Source organism: Lacerta agilis, chromosome 4 (genome assembly GCF_009819535.1).
Source record: "Lacerta agilis isolate rLacAgi1 chromosome 4, rLacAgi1.pri, whole genome shotgun sequence".
NCBI classification, from domain to species: domain Eukaryota; kingdom Metazoa; phylum Chordata; class Lepidosauria; order Squamata; family Lacertidae; genus Lacerta; species Lacerta agilis.
Window position 1 is genome coordinate 8,440,277 of NC_046315.1, and position 26,452 is coordinate 8,466,728.

General features: G+C 47.5%; 1 protein-coding gene across 1 annotated transcript in view; it reads right to left on the minus strand.

The window, feature by feature from the left end:
• Window positions 1–26,035, minus strand: part of LOC117045052 (retinal guanylyl cyclase 2-like) — a 36,498-nt gene extending 10,463 nt beyond the window's left edge. The window contains exons 1-14 of the mRNA XM_033145837.1: window positions 25,312–26,035; window positions 23,471–23,772; window positions 21,051–21,408; window positions 20,012–20,096; window positions 15,802–15,898; window positions 14,387–14,518; window positions 13,372–13,452; window positions 11,571–11,747; window positions 10,084–10,240; window positions 8,840–8,989; window positions 5,923–6,071; window positions 4,461–4,624; window positions 2,926–3,118; window positions 2,382–2,556 (exon numbers count right to left, since the gene is read on the minus strand). Coding sequence (XP_033001728.1) covers window positions 2,382–2,556; window positions 2,926–3,118; window positions 4,461–4,624; window positions 5,923–6,071; window positions 8,840–8,989; window positions 10,084–10,240; window positions 11,571–11,747; window positions 13,372–13,452; window positions 14,387–14,518; window positions 15,802–15,898; window positions 20,012–20,096; window positions 21,051–21,408; window positions 23,471–23,772; window positions 25,312–26,035 — 2,944 coding nt within the window. The remainder of the gene's footprint in view (window positions 1–2,381; window positions 2,557–2,925; window positions 3,119–4,460; window positions 4,625–5,922; window positions 6,072–8,839; window positions 8,990–10,083; window positions 10,241–11,570; window positions 11,748–13,371; window positions 13,453–14,386; window positions 14,519–15,801; window positions 15,899–20,011; window positions 20,097–21,050; window positions 21,409–23,470; window positions 23,773–25,311) is intronic.
• Window positions 26,036–26,452: the final 417 nt, after the last annotated feature.

A 26,452-nucleotide genomic window follows, 5' to 3' on the forward strand; every position in this document is an offset into this window, starting at 1 on the left:
GCTAAACACCGCAGCTCTTAAATGCTCTCCAATGCTAAACAGCCTCACATGCCAAACTTTCAGCTTTCAACTCAGATTTCGTGGAATGTCAAATGCAGGCATCAGCTGTTCAGAGTGTGTGTGAACATTCAAGCCGCCGTACACATTTCCACCGCTGGCTGGAAGTCAGACTCAAAACTCTTTACAATTCCTGGCAAAGTCTCAGACCACCCAGCCTCCCCCCCCCTCCACTTTTTTGGAACTGGAGATCTAATTAACTAATCCACCAGACAAGCTGTGTTTTTCTGTCCGTTATCTTATCCCTGAGTGACGGCTTCATCCCTTCCAGGGGTAGTCCAGAAAACAGAAAATCCAAGCCATTTGTCAGGGTTCCCTTCCCACCCCCATGTTGAGAAATACGGTGCACTTTCTCTATGGCATGTAAACTTTTAAACAGGCCATCAACCCCTGCCCCACCCCTTTGTGCAGGAGTGCTCTCCCTTGTCCAGACAGCCTCCATCAGGCGACTCTTGAGAGCAACTGGTTTCCAAGATGCAGCTCGGATGTCTAATTAGGTGAGGTTTCTCCTCCACGGACACGGGGATTTGCTTTCTCGTCCTTGTTGTTTTTCCTTACCCCAATGGCTGCTTGCCAGAAGTGCTGGATAGGTTGATGAGGCATGTTAGATAAACTTCTGCAATAACAATCAAGGATGCCAGGGGGAGCCTACAAACTCAGAGCAGTCCTGGGTGGCTACAGGCCAAAGATTTCAAGGTCTTCACAAACAAACACCCATCTGGGCCCCTCTCCTTCCCCTTCTCCCCTCTCCCTCTCCTCCTCCTCCTCCTCTTCTTTCTCCCCTCTCCCTCTCCTCCTTCTCCTTCTCCTTTTTCTTCTCCCCTCTCCCTCTCCTCCTCCTCCTCCTCTTTCTCCCCTCTCCCCTCTCTCCCTCTCCCTCTCCTCCTTCTCCTTTTCCTCCTCCCCTCTCCCTCTCCCTCTCCTCCTCCTCCTCCTCTTTCTCCCCTCTCCCCTCTCCCTCTCCTCTTTTTCCTTCTCCTTCTCCTTCTCCTCCTCCCCTCTCCCTCTCCCTCTCCCTCTCCTCCTCCTCCTCCTCCTCTTTCTCCCCTCTCCCTCTCCTCTTTTTCCTTCTCCTTCTCCTCCTCCTCCCCTCTCCCTCTCCCTCTCCTCCTCCTCCTCTTTCTCCCCTCTCCCCTCTCCCTCTTCTCCTCCTTCTCCTCTTTCTCCCCTCTCCCTCTCTTTCTCCTTCTCCTTCTCCTCCTCCCCTCTCCCTCTCCCTCTCCTCCTCCTCCTCTTTCTCCCCTCTCCGCTCTCCCTCTTCTCCTTCTCCTCCTTCTCCTCCTCCTCCCCTCTCCCTCTCCTCCTCCTCCTCCTCTTTCTCCCCTCTGCTCCTTCTGCTTCTCCTCCACCCCTTTCTCTCCTTCTTCTCCTTCTCCTTCTCCTAATCCCCCTCCTCCCTCTCCCTCTCGTTCTCCCTCCCTCTATTCCCCCCCCCCAGCTTTCTCTTCATCCTTAGGTCCAGCCTGAATACTTCTAAGTTAGCTCCTTTCATTGGCGAGATGAAGCCACAGCATGTCGGGGAGGAAAATGGGAATGCAAGCTGAGCATTTGCCTACCTACCCGGAGGAAAACTCTGAATTGGAGAAATCTCGGTGGATCCAGTTCTGGCCTGTTATGCCAGAGCCCAAAGAGGACAATAACTCAGCAGCGCTGCACACCTTACATACCAACAGCTTTTTGGCATTGTTGCAGGTCCCACTCGAGCTTTGTCTCCAGCAGGAGTCTGCAATCTTTTCCCCATTTTTAATCCAAACATGCATTTGCAGATCCACTGTAGAAAACTCCTCTTTACCGTCAGATATTTGCATGGGGGGCCCAGATGGGCTATTGCCCCAGGAGCAAAATTGGGGTGGGTGGGTGTGCAAAATTTCAAAATAAAAATAAGCCTCTCTGAGGGTTTAAAAAACAACGACACAGCAATCAAGCAGTGTAAAAATTCCATGAAATAAATAATAAAATAAATGGCCGCTGCTACTGTCTCCTCCCCCACCACCACTGATGATGCTGCCCAGCCCTAACTGGGGGCACAATACTTTCTTTGCCCGCCCGGGGCAACCTATACTACACCACTGGTGGTAGAGTCACCTTAGATCACGTCCTGACCCAGGAGCAGCTCCCAACTCAGAAGATGACCCTTAGGAACCTCCCCAGTTCAATTCCTCAGTGTTTCCAGTTCTCATGGAACATCCAGTATGGGAGGTAACAGACATTTCCACTAGATGGACCAAAAATTTGACTTCCTGTTTTCCCCAAGACTGACAATTCCTCTCTTTTTTCCCACTACAAAAGCCCAGGTAAGGCAGAGAGAGGGTTAACGCCATTACCTGAATGCAGCCCCATCCGTACCCTGATGGGTACACGGGGGAGGTGTTTCGCTCGAAACGACCCCACGGAGCTGAGGATGTCCAGGGACATGTTGGCAATCTCGGAGGCATGTCTGTGGCCGTTGCGTTTCGGAAGCCCTGAAGCCACCATATAGGCGTCGCCGATGGTTTCCACCTGGAAATCAAAGAGTATTGCTTTTCCCCAAAGGGCAATTAGAACTGCAGATGGGTTGACTAGGAGCTGACAGCTAAACGATGCTCACTTATTGTGCTGGTTGTCATGGAGCAGAAGGATCTGCGTCAAGCAAGGCTCATAGGCTACCAGACCAAGTTCAAAGTTCTTGTGATGCTACACAACTTGGGCCCAGGATACCTGAAGGACCACCCCCCTCCCCGAGCCCTTATATCCCAGCCTGAATACTCAGATCATCTGGAGAAGTGCTGTTGGCTCTTAAGACTCCACCTTCCTCTGGACCCTTCTCTAGAACTTCATGTTTCTCTATCACACACGTCCTCCTCCAAAGTTGGCGCGCCAAGACCTTACCTTGTAGACGTCATGATGGCCAATGATGGCATCAAACAGAGTGTAAAGGTCATTGAGAAGGTCCACAATCTCGATGGGCTCACTGAGGGCAGAGATGGTTGTGAAGCCAATGATGTCACTGAAGTAGATGGTGACCTCGTCAAAATACTCAGGTTCAACGGTGGCGCCGGTTTTCAGCGTTTCCGCCACCGACCTGAAACGGCACGAGGATGTCAACCTGAGTGACCGGAAGTGCAGAATCTTCTAAGGCTCAAGACATTGAGATGTCTTGGTGGGCAGTTTATGGGCTATTTAATTATTACATTTATATTCGACCTCCATGACTCTGAATGTCAGAGGCTGGGAACCGTAGGAGGGAAGAGCTCTGTTGCGTTCAGTTCTGCTTCTTGGTTACCCACAGGCATCTGGTGAGGACAGGATGCTGGACTAGATGGGCCATTGGCCTGATCCAGCAGGCTCTAATTACCTTCCCATGTTCTCACAAGACCCGGATTCCAGACCCCTCACCATGCTGGCCACCCTCCTTTGGACATTTTTCAGTTTGCCGATGTCCTCCTTAAAATGTGGTGGACAGAGCTGGACATAGTATCCCAGTGTCAGGGACGTGGCTGAATCGAATGTCTGGGAAGAGGCTGACTCTGGAGATGAAGCAATGCCAGTACAGAGGGAGCCAGAGTCTGAATCTGGAGGCAAGGGATTGCAGCCACAGACAGAGCAGGAGTGGGTTAGTTCGGGGGGCCCTTCACCAAGAGTTCCCAGACTCAAATAGAGCAGCAGAGCTTTAGAGTTCGCAGGCAGGAGGAGGGGAGGAGATAGATGACATTGAGGGGGTTGCTATGCAACCAGGAGGGAGGCAGCGTTTAGAGGGTTCTTTGTTTGATAGCGGGGGGGGGGGAGTTCACTCACCTTCTCCCCGAACCAGAAGAGCTGAAAGGATTAAAATGAAATGAAAGTACAAGAGAGGAAGGACTGGACTTTGGCGCCCTTCGTGCTGCGAAAGGGGCGGAGACTCAGAGTGACCAACTCGTAGCAAAGAGCGGCAGGCTTGGAGCCATGCTCTGGATATAAATTGTAAATAAACCTGCCATAAAACTCCCAGAGACTCGTTAATTCTTATCGGGGCTTGCTTTCTTGCCTGAGATCACTACACCCAGCAGCGGCAGTTGGCTTTAAAATCTCAGCAGAGCCCTGTGCGATGTTAAAATCCGGGCACTCCTCACCTTGCATTCTACGTTATTGTTACAGCACCCTCTTGCTTCACTGCCCATTGTGGACAAACCACTTGCGCTCCCCTAAAGCCACCTGTGACTCCAGATCTGACTTGAACAGTGCAGAAGATACAGAATTCTTGGAAGTCATTCCCATTTCATGCAAGGTCGAAGCGACAGAGTTAAAGCAGCAGTGACCAATATTTGTCACTTGCTTCTCTTCCTGCTCCCCAGTCTGCAGCAGCAGCAGCATTTTTTCCCCACTTGGAAGCAGCTTGGGGCAGAGCCTACATGCGGCGGGGTTATTGCCCTGACATTTCGACTTACAGGGGAAGCATCTGAGTCAGGAGTTTATCCGTCTTCTGCTTTTCCATCTCCAGCTCCTCTGTCCGTTCTCGGATCAAGTCTTCCAGGTTGCTGGAATACTGCTCCAGCATCCGCAGCATGGAGTCGATGATATTGGTCCGTTTGCCTTTATTCATGGATTTAAACTGGGGTTGGAGAATTAGAACAAGGTTCTTTGGTGCTCAGTCCTCCAGCTGACTCAAGAAAACTAAGCTGATTGGGTAAAGAATAATTTACGCACAAGTAAGAACATAATTCTGGGCAGACGGGTGGAAAGCATAAGGTTTCATCCAACAAAGTTACCGTATTTTTCGCTCCATAAGACGCACCTAGTTTTTTTTTAGGGGGAAAGTTGCTGTGCTGCTGCTTTTGCAAAGCAAAAAAGCCCCATTTGCAAAAGGAGCAGCTCAAAGCCCTTTCTACAGTTTCCAGACAGATAATCTAATCAGCCAGTCACATGTCGCTGGGGAAACCAACAGCCTTCTCTGCAGAAAGGGAGCCAGCGACCTTATCTCTCCCCCCGATCTCTTGCTGATCAGCTGTAAAGCGGCAGCCTTTCAACAACCCCTTCTCTCTTTGTAAAAGAAAAAGCTCGGTCTTCTTTTGGTCCCTGGGCAATTCAGCTCCAGGGACCATGCACTCGCTCCATAAGACGCACAGGCATTTCCCCTTACTTTTTAGGAGGGAAAAAGTGTGACTTATGGAGTGAAAAATACGGTATACCCAGAGCAGTCCTGTTGAAAATAATGGATCAAAGTTCATCTTGTCCATTATTTTATTCATGCATTCATTCTTTATAAAAACTATTTATATAATGCTATTCGTTAAAAACATCAGCATGGTTTGCGACAACTGCACATACAGTAATACCTTGGTTCTTGAACTTAATCCGTTCCGGAAGTCCGTTTGACTCCCAAAACAGTTCGAAAACCAAGATGCATCTTTCAATTTGCTGCAGGAGCTTCCTGCACTCAAGCAGAAGCCACGTCGGATGTTCAGCTTCCGAAAACCGTTTGCAAACCAGAACACTTACTTCCAGGTTTGTGATGTTCCAGAGCCGATTTGCTCGGCAGCTAAGCCATTCGAGAACCAAGGCATTACTGTAGAGCAAAAAGCATCCCAAAATATTAAACTCAGAACTAAATAGAAAATTCTTTCCAGTAGCACCTAGAGACCAACTGAGTTTGTTCTTGGTATGAGCTTTCGTGTGCATGCACACTTCTTCAGACAGGTATCTGAAGAAGTGTGCATGCACACGAAAGCTCATACCAAGAACAAACTCAGTTGGTCTCTAGGTGCTACTGGAAAGAATTTTCTATTTTGTTTCTACTATGGCAGACCAGCACGGCTACCCACCTGTAACTATTAAACTCAGAAACCAGCTATTATAAAAAAGATGCATTCTTAACTGCATAAGCCTGATGGAATGGGAACAAGGAATGACCTCTTGAAAGATCTCATCAAAGCTTGGCCTTCGATCTGGTCCCTCACTCCAGCACTGTTTCATGAGCTGGATGCATTCCAGGGGGGCATTTTCTGGAGAAACACTCGGGCGATACAACGGCGGAGGCTTCTTCAGTTTGCGGATGATTTCTGGAGCAAAGAGAAGGTTTCACAATGATAGCATGCCCTAACCTAGTGCCCCACCCCCCATACATACATACAACTCTCTGCTGGGGTTCTCTCACCAAAGAGTATTTGTCCCAAATCTAGATCTTCCTTCCTATATTATTTTTTCCTAGCAGCCACCACCTTTGAAGTCATCCCATGTCGTCATAATGATGTAAAGTAATTGACAGGTGGGTGGCTCCACCCACCTGTCGGAGTTGACCCATGAGTGCTGGGGGGCGGGGCACGCAAGGATCTGGTTGACTGGCCTGATCCAGTTTTGCACCCCTAACCGATGAGCGCACCTCCTCATGTGAACAAAACTAAACTGCCTCTTTTGGATCAGTATTGTCATGAAATTCTACTCAATATTGACCCAGAGCAGATTCCCAATGTACAGTTAGCAGAGTAAAAACTTAAACATGTTGACTTCTGGCGAGGACGCCATCGCGGGCGGTCGTGGGTCGCTTCGGCAGCGAAGCGACTCAGGCCGGCCCGGGGGTAGGAGCCCCGCTACCGCAAAGCGGGGCTCCGCTAAACCGCGGGTCGAGCGTCCCGCGGCATGGGCTCTCCAGCGAGCCCGCTATGGCGCCAAACCCTTCTCCCGTTCCCCCTGTAAAGGGGGAGTGGGGGTGAAGGGACTACGGCGCCGGGCTGTGGAGGCATGCCCCAACCGGACCGGCGAAGCGGCGGCCGCTGCTCGCGATGAGTGAGATCGTTCTACCTGTCAGAAGGAAAACAGAAGAAACCCGTTGGCCGTGAGTACGGTAATAATTGGACTTAATTTTGACATTTGGCGCTCCGGGAGCTATGATGGGAAGGAAGCCCGTTTTTTCCCTTTGTGTGGAGAGAAAGTAACTGCTTTTGATGGCGACTGCTGTTGCAGTGGTGGATACAAGGTTTTGAATTTGACAAGTGAGATTGGTTAAACCCCTTTTAGGGGACCTAAGTTGGTGGAAATATTTCTTCTTGAAGTGGATAGAATGTAATCTTTTCACCCTGACTCCAGGGAAAATGGCTGCGGAGACTTATGACTAAGATGGAAAAGTACTGTGACTAAGATGGAAAAATACTGAAACCTGATACCCTATGCCCACTTCTACCATGTTGGGTTTCGTTTTCAAGCTGGCTTTAGACTCTGGACTGACTCACGAACAAAGGATTATTTTTTTGAACTTAGAATTGCTAAATCAGAAATTAATTTTGCTGAACCAGGATGTCGCAGAAAAGTTATATCCCACAGGAAAGACTTTTGAGAACATTGTTAAAATGGAAGGAAACCTTGGCAGGGAACTTAAGAGAATTATTGAAGTACAAAGTACAATGATTACGCAACTCCGAGAAGATGAAAAATCCTGTTGGGGTGAGAGACCCAGGATCAGAAGACAATTTATATCCAATTTCTGGGGTGAGAGCCCAGGAATGATGGGGAAAGGATTTGTATATCTACGATTAGAAGAAGAACGGAATTTTGAAGCGGAGATGCTGGAAGGTGATGATTTGTGTACCCTGATGCTCCCTGTAAGGACTGTTATAGACTGCGTCTGGAACTGTGGACTTATAAGAAAAGTGGACATTCTGAAAAATGGTTTTGGTGTAAGATGGAGGAATGTCTGGGGGGAGACCCCGAGATGGCGAAAGAAAATGGTTAGAAAAGGGATAGGGTGAAATATCAAAAATATAATTAGGATGGTTTATTATGGTACCCTGAAGCCGGTGTGTTAAGATTTTAAGTTTTTGAACTAGAGAAGAGATATCTGAATTCTTTTATTAGCAGCAGTTTAAGTGAAATAAGATGTAAGATGTTAGCTAAGAAGTAATAGGTTAATTTGAACTAGAATTAAATATTGAGAAGTATGTTTAGATTCTCTTTTTGGATGACTTGAATTTTAGAGATGAGAAGTTATTAAAGTAAATGGGAATTGGAACCAAAGGAGAGAAAACGGGGGAAGTCACCCAGTATTGATTCGAACAAGAAATTTTTGTTTGTTTGTTTCAAACAAGAAAAAGAATTATTGGTGTTTTAGTGGGGTTATATTTGTTTTTTTTTATTATGTTTTGATTGTTATGTTTGTGTGTTGTATGTGTTTTGTCGTTCTTTGTTTTGAAAAAAGCCAATAAAATTCTTATAAAAAAAACTTAAACATGTTGCAGGATTCCCCAAAAATAGACCAGAGGCAATTGATATTTCATCCAGCAGAGCTTTACTGCTACTGAAGGCAAATGAGCATAATGGTCACAAATCCAATACATTCAGGCCTGGCACTGTCCATAAGAAATCCAGTTGCAGCAGATTTAACTTAAACTTAGAATAACTTCTAAGTCTAAACCTTAACACTAAGCATACTATGTACAGAATACCACACCAGAAGGAAAAGAGATAGAAAGAGAAAGAGAAAGAGTGAAACACAGGCTGCTTTTGGCCTTACTTTTATAATCAGCATCACCTTAACAGAAGAGATAAGAGAACCAGTTTAAACCAGCTGTACTCAGCTTCTCGGAAGGTATAACCCAAACACCAGGAACCTTCTGCTTGTTTCTTTCACAGAGAGAAGCTTCCCGAACCCTCTTGAATTAAGTAGAATAGGAAAGATCTCTACACATTAGATCAATATTTTCTGCACTAAGAAATGCAGACTGACAAGTATCTAGCCTACTCTTCAACACTGGCCGTCCAAATCAAATGAGTGTGTTTGTGTCTATTTTGCTGCACACTTTCAAATACCGGGGCTGGAGGGGCGGATCTTGCTCACCTTCAGCTGACATTTCAGACATGCAGTATGGGGGCCCCCGAAGAACAACTTCTTGCAGGATAATAGCAAAACTATAGACGTCTCCTTTTATGGTGCCTTTCGGGGACATCGCTGGATTTCTCAGTATCTCGGGAGCTGTCCAGAACAATTCTGGGAGAAAAAATATCAATTTATCCAGATCTAGGCTTGCAGGAAGGACCACTGTGTTAGACTGCAAGTAGTGAAGTCTACCCCCAAATTTTTTACTGCCATGTCTTCCTTAAAGAATCTTAGGGGCTGAGTTCTTTTAGGTGAACTCAGAGCTGTTAACAACACAGTAACAGAAAATTGGCAAGCAACACAACACAACATTACAGTACTTGAATAAGCAGTTCGATCAGAGGTTCTAAAAAATATTCTCGCCACACCCTTTGAGAACCACTGGGTTAGATGAAGGAATCAGTAGTCTGGTTATGGGCTCAGCCTCTCCCAAAGGCCTCCCTAACTAGCCATACAGTGATGGGTCCCTGCAGGCCTCTCTAGGTAGGGAAAGTCAGACTGTCTGTGCCACCACTGAAAAGGCCCTGTTCCTTGTGCTGAACCTCAGCTGATGGGGAGGCCTGACCTCAGAGGTCAAAGAGAGCCTGTGAAAGGGGACCCAAAAGAGAAAGCGATCCTTTAAGGTTCCAGATCCTAAGCCAAATCAAGGCTGGGTGGCGAACCTCAGACCCAGGGGGCAAATGTGGCCCTCCGGACCTCTCCTTCTGGCCCTTGATAGTGTCCCCAGACCACGACTTCTTACCTCAGCCCACATCCATCACCGGCCTTGCTTCACACTCACCTTGAGTGTTTTTGCCTTGACTTCAATATGTCACTGAACGCTGGAAAAAAAACCCTTCTTTGCCTGGGTGCAGGACAAAGAGGAGTGTGTTTGTAGAAATCAGCCGATGACATTTATATTCCTTGCTCCACTTACTAATGCCTCTGGCCCCACCCTTCACTGCTGTGTGGCCCTGGGAAGGCTGCTCAGAAGAGAATGTGGCTCCCAGGCTAAGAAAAAGGTCCTGCGCCCTTGATTTTGAGTTATTAAGGGAAAAATGAACACCTTGAATTGAGCCTGAAAATCAGTGGGTAAGCAGTGCAATGCAATGCAGATATAGGACTAGGGTTATGGATGGGCAGCATCAGTTTGCATCAGCTGAGGTTTCTGGACGCTTTCCAAGGTCAAAACCACAAGCCTACAGAGCATTACAGTTACTCCTTACCTTCTGCAGGGGGCTGAACACCTAAGTCACTCAGTGCTGCCAGGAGCTCGCCGTAGCTGTAGTCGGTGATCTTCAACATAAACCGCCCATCCACAACGCAGTTGCGAGACTTGAGGCGTCCGTGGGGAATCTCCTGATGGTGCAAATATTTCATTCCCTGAAAAGGAAAGGGATCGAGTGCTTCAGTCCGGGCATCGCCAGAGCTGAGGAACATAAACCCCAGTTAAAGACCTCCCTGGTCCAGCATTCTCTGCCGGCGAGATCCAGGGCTCGATGGTGAAGGCTGGTGATTGCAATTTCACTGTGTTTAGCTTGTGGTTTCTATTTTTAGCTGTTTGGGCTAATCTTTCGAGACACGGCTACCCTCCCTGCCATGGATAGACCTAGCCTCCTTGAAGTTGCCCTGGTGCGATCAAGACAGGACTTTGGGGCAGTTGTCTAGGGCAGCTATTGACTTTGGGGCAGTTGTCTAGGGCAGCTATTCCTCCTTGGCCATCCCCCACTGCTGGAGATCAGAGTTATGTGTGCCACAGTCCTGTGAGACACCCCCTAAATTAGCCTGCAGTTCATCTGTCCCCACGATGCATAGCAGGGTGCTCTTCCATTGACAGAGTTTAAGTGTGATTCAACTAGCACTCATGACCTTTGGATACAAAGGTTTTTATCCAAAATTAGTCACACTCAGGGGGACCCACTGAAATGAGTGGACATGAATAACTTAGATCCATTAATTCCAATGGGCCAGAGTTAATTAACCCAGTGCACTAGCCCTGGATGCTCACTAGAAGGACAGATCCTGAAGTTGAGGCTCCAGTACTTTGGCCACCTCATGAGAAGGGAAGACTCCCTGGAAAAGACCCTGATGTTGGGAAAGATGGAGGGCACAAGGAGAAGGGGACGACAGAGGATGAGATGGTTGGACAGTGTTCCCAAAGCTACTAACATGAGTTTGGCCAAACTGCGAGAGGCAGTGAAGGATAGGGGTGCCTGGAGTGCTCTGGTCCATGGGGTCACGAAGAGTCGGACACGACTGAACGACTGAACAACAACAACTAGCGAAAACCAGAGCAAGAATTTCCACTAGTGCAATGGGACTTTCCCTATTTCTCTACACACCAGCGCCCACTGTGCCTCCCCCAAATCCACGCTGGAGGGGCAGAGGAACGTTCAGAATAGTGTGCAAGGAAGGGAAAGGGGGGTGGATTGGAACAATTACCGTAGCCTGACGTTGAACTCCACCAAAAGCATCTACTAAAAGCAGGACTTAGTTGGATAAAACTCAAAATGTCTTGAGTTGGCTCTCCATAAAGGACCTTTTTAAGTCTTCCAAGGATCTGGCCAGAACCCAAGGCTCATTTTCAGAGCTGAGAACGATATGACAGCAAAGATTCTCTCCCTTTGTATGACCCATTGTGTTCAGTTTTGCATTTTTGATGGAACAGCGTTTCATCCTTCCATTTCATCCCCAGCACAAGAATAGAACTTACTTTAATCAAGTCCATCAGAAGAGATGATTTGAACATCCAGTCCAGCTTTATGTTTGTGTTTTGCAGCAAATCCTCTAGGCTCCCTCTGGAACAAAACTCCGTCACGATGGCAGAGAGACCCCCATCCGATAAAAGGCCTAAAAATGGGTTCACATTTTCATGGCGTACATCCTTCATCTGGGGACACAAGAAGCAAATTGCAAGAGAGATTGGGGGTATCTGACTTTCTTTTCTTTGATACTCAGGTTGTGATGCCCACAAGCAAAATAAATATCATGTCGGATATAAAGACTGCAAGGATGCAGAATGCAGTATGCTCCACAATTATTCTGCAAAGATTTAAGGGCACTTCTGGAGTTGCATGCGATATTTATTTTGTTGTTCATTCCATTTGCTTCCCACCTTCCCATTTCAGAAAACCAGCAATGCATAATGCAACTGAACCAAAACAACACAAAATAACAATGCAATAATCCGGTAGGAAATTGAAAGTTAGTCCCACTGTCTGCTGATGCCAAATGATAAACTTGAGTGGTCACGGCACAGATTAAAGGCTGGCTACCCTCTTTGCTGCTCTCAGTAGACCAGGTCAAGTGGCTGCAGCACGGACCTCCTCTAAGACCCATCTCTATAGCTAATTGTGAATTCAAAGATGGGCTTGGGTAAAGTTTTGGAGCTGTTAAATTGGGCAAAGAGATAAAAATAAAGTAAATGAGAACCTAGACCTGCAGTAAAATGCTGCGTTTGCCCCATCGAAAGTGTTCGCTGCAAAATAACCTGCAGCTTCTGAAAATGCCATTGCTATTATGTTAAAAAAAATTCCTTCCACAAAAGCTCATACCAATAACAAACTTAGTTGGTCTCTAAGGTGCTACTGGAAGGAATTCTTTTGTTTTGTTTCGACTATGGCAGACCAACACGGCTACCTACCTGTAACAGTTAATATCTTGACCCTCCTCCATGAAAATAGCTGTTTACTTGGCTGTTTTCCAAGTACCGGTAACTATTGCTATTATGTATGGGAGTTCTTGTTTCAGTTTATTGGAATGAGATCTTCCTAGCCATTGGCTCAGCTGAAGCCGTGTTGTGGGATGTTTAAGAAAACTCTGCTGTTTTGAGGTGTTTAAAACCCAGTTCCGTAAAGTATAGGGACAGAGGGTGTTCTTTTAGTGGGAAACAGCACACAAGAGGATGAAGGACTTGCAGGCTAGCTCCACGATGGCACCTTCTGCTGCCCCTGTAGCAGACACTCCCCCCCTTCCATGCATTGGTTCCATGTTTGGATTTGGATTTGATATCCCGCTTTATCACTACCCGAAGGAGTCTCAAAGCGGCTCACATTCTCCTTTCCCTTCCTCCCCCACCACAAACACTCTGTGAGGTGAGTGGGGCTGAGAGACTTCAAAGAAGTGTGACTAGCCCAAGGTCACCCAGCAGCTGCATGTGGAGGAGCGGAAACACGAACCCAGTTCCCCAGATTACGAGTCTACCACTCTTAACCACTACACCACACTGGCAAAGAACTCAGATTTTCCCCATGTGGTTGGACTAGAGCACCTCTAAGCATGGATACCAGAATGCACATAGAGGTGTTTTGCACACTGACTGAATGCACAGACTGGGTGGGCATAGACATTATTGGGAGCGGGGCTAATCCCGTGACCCCTCCCCATGCATTTTTTCAAAGCATTGAGGGAATGTGTTATATGAACCTCTTTAAGAGTAGCCACGGAAGAGACACAGAAAATATGCACTTCTGTGTATACATGTGAGTCACCATTTTCTCAATAAGAATCCCTACCTGGCTTAACAAGCTGGCTGTCCTCTGTCTCAGGTCACTGGTTGCTCCAGATTCCAGTTTCTTCAGCCATACCCAGTCGCCCTGGCCAGAAAAGGTACCAGTGAATGATTCAGAAAAGCCCTAGGCTAATTCTAGAATTGAAACACAAGCATGCACCCCTTTGCGATGTTTACAAAACATCACGATTCAGATTCACACATTGCATGTTTCCAGGTTTCACAAATTCCAAATGGTTAGGGGCTGATTTGAAAATAGGGGGTTGTTGCTAGAAAATATATAAGAATCAAAATTGTTTTTCAGAGATCGTGGTGGAATTGTCTGAAGAAGTGTTCGTTTTGGATCCCCGATGAGCTAGAATCATTGATGTGAATTGCACGTGAAACATTGCCCTTATTTGAAATTCGCTTCCTTTGTCCTCAGTGATATCAGCAAATAGCCAATTCACAGAATCACAGAACTGCAGAGTTTGGAAGGGACCCCTAGGGTCATCAAGTCCAACCCCCTTGTAATGTAGGAAACTCAACTAAAGCGCCCATGGTAGATGGCCCTCCAAAACTAAAAAAAAATGTCCCTCCAGAGAAGGTCTCCCACCCCTTCCCTTTGCTCCCCTTAACCTAAACATTGCATCTCCTCTTCCCCCCAGGATGAGTGTAACCTTTCACTTGCTACCCAGCAACCAGGCAGTGTCTACAAACAGGCTGCAAGTATTCACTGGGAAAGATGTCGTGACCAGTATGTGGTTCCTGATTGCCTGGGACAACATGATTCCTGCATTGTGGAGGGTTGAACTAAATGACTCTCGTGGTCCCTTCCAACCCTACAATTCTACGATTCTCTTCCTCACCAGACATAATTTTATACCCATTGTTCCATGGCCATTTGGAAGGGACTAATGCGCTTCCAGGGCCATTCTATGTCATTTTAAAAATATGTCTTAATAGCATCACTTTGAGATCCTGATATACCCACCCCCTTAAAATCCAAGAATGGCTAGATTTAATCAGTGTTCCACTACCTTGTATATAGCCACATTGGAGGACTCGTATGTCACAGTTGTGCTTTTCACCGACAAAGAATGTGTTGCAGATCTCAGACTTCGACCTTCCAAGTTGCTCTTAGAATCGCTCAGGCTATCCACCGCCAGCCTCTGCGAGTAGGAAACACAGCCAGGGATGAATCGATGAGCACGTCCTGCTTATTCTGTGTCCAGGGAGGCTGTCTACCAGCTCTATCTGGTACGCAGGCTGAGACGCTACCTGCCCGTGGACTATCTCGCCAGAGTGGTGCATACTCTGGTTATCTCCCGCTTGGATTACTGCAATGCGCTCTACGTGTGGCTACCTTTTAACGTGACCCGGAAACTACAACAAATCCAGAATGCGGCAGCTAGACTGGTGACTGGGAGCAGCTACCAAGACTATATTACACCGGTCCTGAGAGACCTACATTGGCTCCTAGTACGTTTCCGAGCACAATTCAAAGTGTTGATCCTGACCTTTAAAGCCCTAAACAGCCTCGGTCCAATATACCTGAAGGAGCGTCTCCACCCCTATCATTCAGCCCGGACACTCAGGTCCAGCTTCGAGGGCCTTCTGGCGGTTCCCTCCCTGCGAGAAGTGAGGTTACAGGGAACCAGGCAGAGGGCCTTCTCGGTAGTGGTGCCCACCCTGTGGAACGCCCTCCCATCAGATGTCAAGGAAATAAACAACTTATCTGACTTTTAGAAGACACCTGAAGGCAGCTCTGTTTAGGGAAGTTTTTAATGACTGGTGTTTTAATGTATTTTTAATCTTTTGTTGGAAGCCGCCCAGAGTTGCTGGGGAAACTGTATGTATGTATGTATAAATAAATAAATAAATATTTCCAGGCTGAATATCTCGTTCAGATTTAGTGTTGATACATACAATGGCAAGTCAGATGGCTAGTCAACATTTCTCCCACCTCAAAGTGTCATGATTTCCAGTGTAAGCTGCCCACATGACACAACAATCTTCTCATAATTGTTGGAGAAGCTGTGAAAGAAAGAGGCACTTTTCCCACATATGGTGGGACTGCCCCCAGATATCTTGACAATGGCTCATCAAGAATTGACCAAAACACTCAGTTATCCCATTCCAACCTCACCACAGCTTCGTTTACTAAATCTATGAAACAATCAACTGAAATATTTCAGCTCTCAGGAACTCCTATCATGGGTGATGGCAGCTGCCAGAAGTTCAATTGCTCCCAAGTGGAAAACCTTGCAGGATTTGCAACTTTTGCTTTGCTATAAAAATATGTGCAGTTAACATTTAGCTGAAAAGATAACTCAAGACAAGGAGCTCCTGTGACGGTGTGATGAAAAATGGTGGGAGGAAACTCCTCCCCATGAACAGATTTCGCTTAGGTGCAAAGTTCAGTGCCAGCTATTGCACAACTTGGATTGCCTACCATTCTGCTGAGTTTGGTGTTTACAAAAGTGAGGTCGTCCAGAGTCAGCAGTAACTTCTTAGGCCCTTTGATGACTTGGCGATAGAGGGCGCTGTGCCTGAAAAGGAGCCAGGAGAGCATCGTTATATTTCGACCAGCAAGCCCAAGAGTCTCAGTGGGAGTGGCTGGCTCATAGTTACCTCATGTCATTATCTCAATTCATAAATCAAATCCAAAAGCCAGTTACCCAATTACATCACCCGGATCAATTTCGCCTCCACCTATGGCTGATGAAGATATCTGGCTCATTCACCTGAGCAGGCTATAAGGACCAGAACGAATGAATGTGGAGATGTCAGAAGGTCTTAGGGCAGCTTTGGTCATCTTGGTGGAAGGCTGGCGGGTTATCCCTCCCGTAAATCAGAAGGTGATTTCATGGTTCCCCAAAGAGCATCTGATCTGCATTGTATTGACTCTGGAAGAAAGCCTCTTTCTGGGATGCTGGCCGGACCACCCTCATTCTGCACAAGCACGCACCATTCTTGGGCCAAGAAGCAACAGCTGCAACAACACTTTCTGCACACACCCTACATTTCATAACCATCGCCGGGGCTTCATGCAAAGACATATTTATGTACCATGATACTTTAACGAATTAAAGGCACTCGCTGTCAGAGACTGGCTGGAAGATGAGGAGTGGTGGGAGGCACCAGCAGAGGAACCCCCGATGGAAAGCCCAGAGGAGGGAGGTGGGACATCGAAGAGAAGTCAGAAGAAGAAGAAGAAGAAGAAGAAGAAGAAGAAGAAGAAGAAGAGTTTGGATTTGATATCCCGCTTTTCACTACCCGAAGGAGTCTCAAAGCGGCTCACATTCTCCTTTCCCTTCCTCCCCCACAACAAACACTCTGTGAGGTGAGTGGGGCTGAGAGACTTCAGGGAAGTGTGACTAGCCCAAGGTCATCCAGCAGCTGCATGTGGAGGAGCGGAGACGCGAACCTGGTTCACCAGATTACGAGTCCGCCGCTCTTAACCACTACACCACACTGGCTCTCAAGGAGAAGATTGGGAAGAGGTACTAGATGCTGATGGGGAAACGGGGTTTAGTGAGCAGGAAGAGCCTCTGGCAGGAAGCAGTTCAGACTCTGAACCCTTAGAAAGGATCCATAGGGGGAGTGTTGCTGAGATCACTAGGCCCAGTTGTATGTTAATAGTGTAGCAAGATTAAGACCTTTGGAGCAGGCATTTTCAACATTTTTTTTTAATGAACCGTCCTACTGCCCTACCCTCCTCTGGGCTTCATGGGTCCTGGAAAGTGGCCTATGTGAAGAAAATGAGACTAGGCCGAGTAGATTGGGCCTTGCCTTGCCTTCGCTCCGCCCCCTGCCTGCAGCCGATTGGCCAGCTGGGTTGGGGGTGGGGCCAAGGCAAGGCAAGGCAAGGCAAGACCAAATCTACTCAGCCTAGTCTCATTTTCTTCACAAAGGCCGACTTTCCGAGCTGCTGAGGATGTTTTAAAATAGGATTGTTAATTTTTCTTGATTTTTACTGCTGTTGTTTTTGTTTTGTTTTGTTTTTTGTTTTGGTAAACCACTTTGCAGGTTTTTTATTATTACTAAATTTTATTAAACAAATAAACAATAAACATAAATAAAATAACACAAGCCAAAACAGAATCCATCCTGCAGATTTAAGTATCTGCCCATAGTCGCCTACTTGTTATCAGAGGCCCAGAATCCTCATTCCTTTGTAAGAAAATATGAAATAATGTAAAACCATTTTTGCAGGCACAAAATAAAAAAAATCAATGGGGGGGGGGTTGACAAGAAATTTTCCGCACTGGGTACCACCTGACCTTCCTACACCTCTGCCCTGCTGTAGTCCAACAACATCACCCTGGCCTAGACCATTTTAGGGTCAATGCCAAACGTTGCAAGTATGACGAACTGGCTCTGGGCGCTTGCTCACATTAATGTGTTAATGATTCGGCGCTATTATTTTTCTAAGCGCTAAGTAGGAAATCAGTGAACTCCTGAATTGTCAGAGGATTTTGAACACCTGGCATGTCATAATTGCTCCACGCGTAACACTTAAGTTAGCACAATTTATTTCCCAAGGTTTGCAGTCATTAACCAATTAGACCTCCCAGTAACTCTCCCTTTGCAAGACAGAAGGCCATGTTGATGGCTCAGAATAGACAGCCGACAAAATGTGGAGTGGATTCCTGCCTATGGCTGGGTTGGAAGGAGCCGTGCAAGCCAAATGGAGCCTGAGTAAACTTTGTACTAGAGTGAATCGCAAAGTTTGTACCAAGGTGGATGTTCCATGTGAATATGGAGGATAGCCAGCCAAAGCTGAGATCCTGTTTTACATCTGTTAAATTATGTATCTTATGTTTTTATATTGTGATTTAATCTTGCGAACCACCCTGAGACCTGTGGTTATAGGGCTGTAGACTACTACTACTGCAACTATTACTGATAATAAAAAATGTACAAAGCCATCATTATTATTAATCATGCATGTATCTAGGGATGAGGAAGAACTACCGTATTTTTCGCTCCAAAAGACACACTTTTTTCCTCCTGAAAAGTAAGGGGAAATACCTGTGCGTCTTATGGAGCGAGTGGTGGTCCCTGGAGCTGAATTGCCCAGGGGCCAAAACCAGATCGTGCTTTTTATTTTACAAAGAGAAAAGGGGGTGTTGAAAGGACCCCGCTCAGGAGCTGATCAGCAAGAGATCGGGAGAGAGATAAGAGTCCTGGCTCCCTTTCGGCCCCGCCCTCTTGCCCAGGCCTCCATTGTTGAATGTGCTGCAGAGGGAGGTTGTTTGTTTCCCCAGCGACATGTGACTGGCTGATTAGATTATCTGTCTGGAAACAGTAGAAAGGGCTCCCTTTCCTTAAGATTTTTCAGAAATGTGAGTTGAACCCCATAAAAACGGGGCTTTTCCTCTTTGCCTTTCCCCCTTTGCAAAAGGAGTTTTGCTTTTCCCCCTTTGCAAAAAGCTGCAAAACTTTTAGCTGATCCTCAAAAAAACCAGGGCTTTTCCCTTTGCAAAAAAGCTGCAAAACTTTTAGCTGATCCTCAAAAAAACAGGGCTTTTAGAGGAGGAAAACTAGAAAAATATTTTTTTCTTGTTTCCTCCTCTAAAAACGAGGTGCGCCCTATGGTCCGGTGCACCCTATGGAGCGAAAAATACGGTATTCCTAGGACAACTACTGTATCCCTCTCACCTCAGGCCACACCCCTCATTGGCTCTGATTCTGTTGTTACATATGGTTACTGATTCACACTTGTGTGCATGAAAGAGTTAACCTGAGCCCAGAGATCAGGTTGCAAGTGGGTGTGGCTTAGCAGGTTCTCGACAGGCTCTGCCCCCCAATCTGTCTTTCTCTTTGTGCTTCCTGGAATAAGCAAAGAAGGAGACATGCAGTCAATAGCTCCCAGTTGCAGGAAAAACCAAGTGAATTGAATCTACCCAGAAGAGAAATTGTATAGCTTGCATCTTTGCTAACCCAAAGACTGCTTGTACTTTTTTGTAAGGAAACCAAGTAGTGTTGAAAAAAAAAAGTCACTTGCAACCCTTTTCTTCTTTATTTACTGCCATCAGATGGAGACTTATTTTCGGTAACTTCCGGAAACTCTGTGAGTAAAGCATTCACTTAATTGCAAAGCTATGCGTCTGTGATTTATTCTAGCCTAAGTATTTTCGTGGGAAACATTTGTTTAAAGATGGATGAGGGCAGATGTAAATCTAACCAGGTTTTAATGTGCTTGGAGCAATTGCCATTGCGCTAACTCTGCTGCAAGAGAATAAGGATCTCTTTCCCAAATATTACTCTCCAACAACTTTGCACCCTCCATGAGTGCTTTGCCTGAGTGAAAGGTATTCCTGAACTCTGACAATGCCTCTTGCTTGTCTCGATGGAGAGGGCATGTGAAAGCGTGTGTAGAAGCGAGTCTGCTGTGTAAAGGTAATATATATTACCCCACTACCCCACCTACTTTTGCCTCTGGCCCCTCCCACCACTGACATGTGGTCCTCAGAAGGTCACCCAGAAGGGAATTTGGTGCTTGGGATCAGAATTTTTTCCCCCACCCTGCCTCAGATCATGGCTCAAATGTTATGATGAGCTTGTCAGCTGAGTCAGGGCACAAACCTTTTGCTTCTTGACCAGTGAGCTAGGCAGAAGCCTTCTTCAAAACTAGAGAGAGAAGAAAATGCTCTGACCTGATGAGGTACGCCAGGCACATGCCGAAGAGCAGAAGGGTGAGTGGCGGCAGCAGGACCAAGACCACGATGGGAGGATCCAGACCTAGACAAGTAACAGGGACAAGAGACGGGTCAAGGCAGGGCTAACTGAACTGTTTCCATCCCAGGTGGTCATTCTAAAAACTGTGACTTTAAGAAGCTTGCTGTTCACTTTTTCCTCTCCCCTCCCCACACCTCTTTCCTCGTGTTTATTGAATATATATGGAGGGAAATTGTGTTTATTTGAAAACGTGGGCAGCATTAAGATAAATTCAACAGTGTAAATAAGTTTTGATGGGTGTAATAATGGAATACTGAATGGTTCAGCTTATGTAAAATATGCAGAGATTTATATTATGCAAAATGAACCATGGAAAGGGAAGAAGGGAAGTCATTGATATTTTAAGGATGTTTAAATGAGTATTCTAAATTGTAAAGCAGAAAATTCAATAGAAAATTATAGGGTTAGGGAAGGAGCAATAAAAATAAACACCAGGAAAGGAGGGTTAGGAAGTTAGGTGTGTACTGTATAAAAATATTGTATGGTCTGAAATATCTCTGGAGACATAATAAAAACGATATACAGGTGAAACTCGGAAAATTAGAATATCGTGGAAAAGTCCATTTATGTAAGCAATTGTTTTCATTAGCTACTGGAGTTTAATATATGAGATAGACTCGTGACGTGCAAAGCGAGATATGTCAAGCCTTTGTTTGTTATAATTGTGATGATTATGGCGTACAGCTGATGAAAACCCCAAAGTTGAAATTGTTAATTTGGGGTTCTCATCAGCTGTATGCCATAATCATCACAATTATAACAAATAAAGGCTTGACATATCTCGCTTTGCACGTCATGAGTCTATCTCAAATATTAGTTTCACCTTTTAAGTTGAATTACTGAAAGAAATGAACCTTTCCACTATATTCTAATTTTTCGAGTTTCACCTGTATGGATTAAGAAGGACTGTAAACAAAGTGCAAGAATGCTAGAAATGGCGATACAGGCACCACTTACCTCTAATGCAGGGAACACCTGGATCGAACCAACAGCTGGAATCAGCTGGGGGTGGGCTTCCGCCAGGAAAATGCATCACCCTTCCCAGGGTTTGTACCAAGCCAGAGGATGCCACCAGCAAGTAGGTGGGGAAGAAGTGGCTCCCTCTGCCATCTGTGTCCAGGACGACGTACTGGGCCAGAGGTTTTCCTTTGCTGTCAGCCTCTACCCTGCGGCTGAACCCAGCAAAGTCGAGGTTTCTGACGTGCTGAGTCAACGTTTCCCCCGAGACCTCCGTCTCCCCCTGTTGATGAGCCTTGGCTAAAGCTTTTGCGACAAGGTAAATAGCGTCATAGACGGTGCCGAAGAGCGGAGAGACCTGGGAAAGACAGCAGGATTTTAGCACCTTCCAAAACCTGGGGAAATGGTCTGGCTCAGAGGCAAACCAGAGCTGACACCCGTCATATCATTTAGCTCACCTTGGCGCTGTGGGTTAAACCACCGAGCCTCTTGGGCTTGCCGATCAGAAGGTTGGCAGTTCGAATCCCTGGGATGGGGTGAGTTCCCATTGCTCGGTCCCAACTCCTGCCAACTTAGCAGTTCGAAAGCACATCAAAGTGCAAGTAGATAAGTAGGTACAGCTCCAGTGGGAAGGTAAACGGCGTTTCCATGCACTGCTCTGGTTTGCCAGAAGCGGCATAGTCATGCTGGCCACATGACCCAGAAGCTGTATGCCGGCTAGCTCGGCCAGGAAAGCGAGATGAGCGCCGCAACCCCAGAGGCGGACACGACTGGACCTAATGGTCAGGGGTCCCTTTACCTTTACCTTTCCTTGCTTCCACAAATGCCCAGTATGGGGAGGAGCAGGCCCGTCTTAGAGGGATCTGCCGCCCTGGCGCAGCGATCCCTCGGCGCCCCCAGCCTGCCGCCTCTCCGCCAGCCTCCCTCCCGCGCTGGCCGCCCCTCGGGAGGGGGGGTGGGCGAGCGGGGGATGAGAGGCGTGGCGTTGGAGCGGGCGCCCGCGCTCCGGCGGGCGGAGGATGAGGGGCGGGCGGACGGGCACTCGTGCACCGGCGGGAGGGCGGGCTGCAAGCCGGTCGCCCTCGCCTCCCAGAGCCCCAGCTGGAGTGCTGGAAGGTCGCGCAAAGCCCCGCGCCGCTTCAGCGCTCCAGCTGGGGCTCTGGGAGGCGAGGGCGACCGGCTTGCAGCCCGCCCTCCCGCCCGCCGGCGCACGAGTGCCTGCCTGCCCATGGGGGCGGGGGCGGGTTGGGGAGGGGGAGCCCGGTATGCCGGCGGGCTCACGGGGGCGCCCCTGGGGTGCCCTGCGCCCTGGCGCGCCGCGCCACCGGCCTCTATGGATGAGACGGCTCTGGGGAGGAGAGAGAACTAAAGAAATCCAGCTCCCCCACTCCCTTTTCCACCTGACCCCAATGTTGCCTATTTGGGAAAGAAAAGGGAGCTAAGCAAACGTGCTGTGTTGGAAATGGCTTCTATCCATTCTTGGTTAATTATTGGGGGAAGCCATTGCGTTCAAAAATTATGGAAGTGCAGAGAATATCTCCTGAATGGAGTGCAGGGGTTTTTGCTGTGCTCACTTGCGAGGTTGCCCAAAGTGGGTTGCAAGGGACTTTCCTTTCATTCTGCTAATCACTTCTTTGGTGGTCAGTGGTGTCTGGTGGGGTAGAAGACAGGAAGATCCACAGTAGGTGGATCACAGCCAAGGACACCTCTCTGCCAAGTGCATTTCTACAGTTATAGTGTTGAGGTGGATTACTGAAGAAGGCAACCCTGACTGATTAGGAAGGGCGCAGGATGTTATTTAGCTTTACGTTTACGTTTCTGGGCACAATTCAAAGTGTTGGTTCTGATCTTCAAAGCCCTAAACGGCCTCGGCCCAGTATACCTGAAGGAGCATCTCCACCCCCATCATTCAGCCCGGACACTGAGGTCCAGCTCCGAGGGCCTTCTGGCAGTTCCCTCACTGCGAGAAGTATCTGAAGAAGTGTGCATGCACACAAAAGCTCATACCAAGAACAAACTTAGTTGGTCTCTAAGGTGCTACTGGAAGGATTTTTTGATTTTTGATTTTATATTTTGTTTTGACTATGGCAGACCAACACGGCTACCTACCTGTTGCGAGAAGTGAGGTTACAGGGAACCAGGCAGAGGACCTTCTTGGTGGTGGCGCCTGCCCTGTAGAACGCCCTCCCATCAGATGTCAAGGAAATAAACAACTATCTGACTTTTAGAAGACATCTGAAGGCAACCCTGTTATAGGGCGCTTTTAATATTTGATGAATTATTGTATTTTAATATTTTGCTGGAAGCTGCCCAGAGTGGCTGGGGAAGCCCAGCCAGGTGGGCAGGGTACAAACAAACAAACAAACAAACAAATAAAATAATTAGCAAAATGAAAGCTTTCTGCTCTAGACAGTCCTGACCTGCTCAGGTTCCAGATCGAGAGGGATTTCGCCCCTTCGTTTCGCTGCCTCGAACGCCTCATAAAACGTTTTCTCCCCGGACTGCAAAGTAATGGTCAACACTGCGTCGTAGGCTTCCCGGAAGGAGCGGTCGTTTTCCAGAATGAAGTAGGAGTGGTTTCTGTACGGGAGGCTGTAGAACAAAGTGTCATACGGAAGGAAGACGTATCTGCCGTCGGCCAGACCCATTTCTTGGGCTTTAGTAAGCAAGGTAGCCTGGTCCTCTCCTCCGATGAGAGCCGAATGCATGCACAAAATGATAACTGCAGCACAGAAATCAAAGAGTCATTTTAAGAACACCAGAATGGCCAGGCTGCTGAATCAAACCAAAGGCCCAGGTATAATGACTCCCAACAGTGGAGGTAAAACATCACGGTCCTTACAACAGCTGTATAAGGTACATGAGGCAGCCCAGGATTATTTCTGCCATAACAGAAGAGCCTTAATGGGTCAAATTAAAGGCCCATCTAGCATACCCTCCAATATTCCTGAGATAAAAATAGGGACATTCTGTTATACATCAGTAGTAGTAGTAGTAGTAGTAGTAGTAGTAATAACAATAATAATATTTGTTTGTTTGTTTGTTTGTACGTACGTACGTACGTACGAACATTCATACATACATACATACAAAAAAGTCAGAAAGCTGTTTATTTCCTTGACATCTGATGGGAGGGCGTTCCACAGGGAAGGCGCCACCACCGAGAAGGCCCTCTGCCCGGCAATGTTGGAGGGTAGACATCGAGTCCAGCATCCTGTTCTCACAGTGGTGAACCAGATGCCTCTTCTGGGAAGCCCCCAAGCATCATCTGGATGCAGTTACAGGGAACCAGGCAGAGGGCCTTCTTGGCAGTGGCACCCTCCCTGTGGAACGCCCTCCCATCAGATGTCAAGGAGATAAAGAACTGCACAACTTTTAGAAGACACCTGGAGGCAGACCTTTATTGGGAAGTTTCTAATGTTTGGTGTTTTGTTATGTTTTGGAAACCGCCCAGAGTCGGGTGGGCTATAAGTAAATCATTGTCATCATCAGCGGGAATTCAGAAGCATACAGCCTCCAACCATGGAGGTACTATATAGTGGGGGGGGGGGCAGACAATAGCCACATTTAATCCCCCTTCCTCCAGCCACAATTCAGCTACCACCATTTCCTTTTCTACTTCCTCCATCTCTTCCTCCTCCTCCTCCCCCCCTCCATCTGAGTTTGCCTTTTGAGGAGGGTGTTTCCGGCGAGACCAGAAACAGCCGAACTTCCTCTTGTGACATATTCTGTTCTGAAGACCCCCCCCCATACACCTAGACCATGGGCTAAGGAGGTCAGCTCCCACCCCTTCCTCATTCTCTGAGAGTGTGCTTCAGTGGTCTTTCCCACTCTCTGAGCTGCTTTCTTTTCTAGCCCATGCATTTTGTCTTCCACTGGTGCACTGGCAAGCTAACGGCTGACTCCCTGTAACTGTGCTATCAGTTGGCATTCCTAAGGGCAGAGAGTTGGCTCTCTCACCTAATATCCTCCTGCCTTGTAGTTAACCCTCTCTCTTCCTGGCTCCTGCTTGGAAGGGGGTTGGACTGGATGGCCCTTGTGGTCTCTTCTAACTCTATGATTCTATGATTCCTTCCTTCACTGGAAGCTGGCTGCAAACTTCCCTTGGGGGCTGGCTCATTCATGGCAGTTGCACGGCTTGAGTTTGCTGGCATGCAACTGAATCCCACCCAAAGCTGTGACAGCCTTCAAGCGCCCTAAAACCTTCTGTATTCCCGCCGGGCCAAAGGCTCGTTCTCACCTTCCTTACCTTTAATGTCACCAGCAGCTTGGATCTTTGCCCAAGTTCCTTCAGCATCTCCATCTCCTCTCCCCATCGAGGTGACGACACCCACCGGGAGCCCACGGTTCCTCAGCGCTGTTGCCAGCTTGTTAGCCGTGTCCCTCCAAAGCTCCTCTTGGGAAGACACGATGGCGACATGAGCCCAGCTGAAATATTTCAGCACGGAGAGGAGGATCCCAGTTGGAGAGGGCAACGTTCTTACGAAAGTAGGGTGGTAGCTTGGGCTGTCCAATTCGTCGCTGATGCAGGCCCAGGAAAACACAGCTTTGTTCCAGCTCCTGCCAAGCAGGGAGGCCGTGGCGCAGTAGCCTGGGTTCAGGGGACCTATGAAAGCTGACAACTGCTTTTCATAGCCAATGAATCCAGCCAGGGCTTTAGAAGTTTGGCAGTCTTCCTCGCATAACATGCAGCCCAGCTGGTGGGGAGAGTTAACAGAAGGATCCTTCCTTATCCGCTCCATCGCTAGCTTCGCAGCAACCTGGGGGAAAGCCTTGGAGAAGAAGGGGTCGCAGGTCCAAGGTCCCACCAGGCCGACGTTAAAGGCTGCACAATATATTGGGAGAGGGAGCAGGGCCAAGCCAAGAGCCGACCACCACAGCCCCACGACAATCTTGCAGGGCAGTGGAATTGTACATGGCTGCAGTCTTGAGCACCTCGAGATGTCTGGGAGGAAGCAGCTAGAACTTTGCAGGGAAATGGCCATCGTCCCCTGGTTGATTATTGGCAAGTGAAAAATGAATGAATGAATGAATGAATGAATGAATTTTTATTTTCGTCAGCCATCAGCCATAGCAATAGAACAACAATACGATACACAAAGAATAGAAATTAAAAGTCAATTACCTAAAATACATTTTAGGGTTTTGAATCAGTAGTCAAATAGTGGGTCTTATTCCGATTGCCCCAGCTAAAAACCTTGCGACGTTCGTTGTCACCTGCTCATCTTGATCTGCCAAGTGAAAGGACACTGTGGCGACCCGGAATGGACAATATATTTTAGAATTGCAATGTTATGCAGATAGGGTGCCAGAGAAGGTGGCAAGTGAAGGTCTTTGGGGCTACCTGGTCTGTCAACTAAGGACGCATGTCACAAGTGGAATGGGTAGATCAGGGGTCAGCA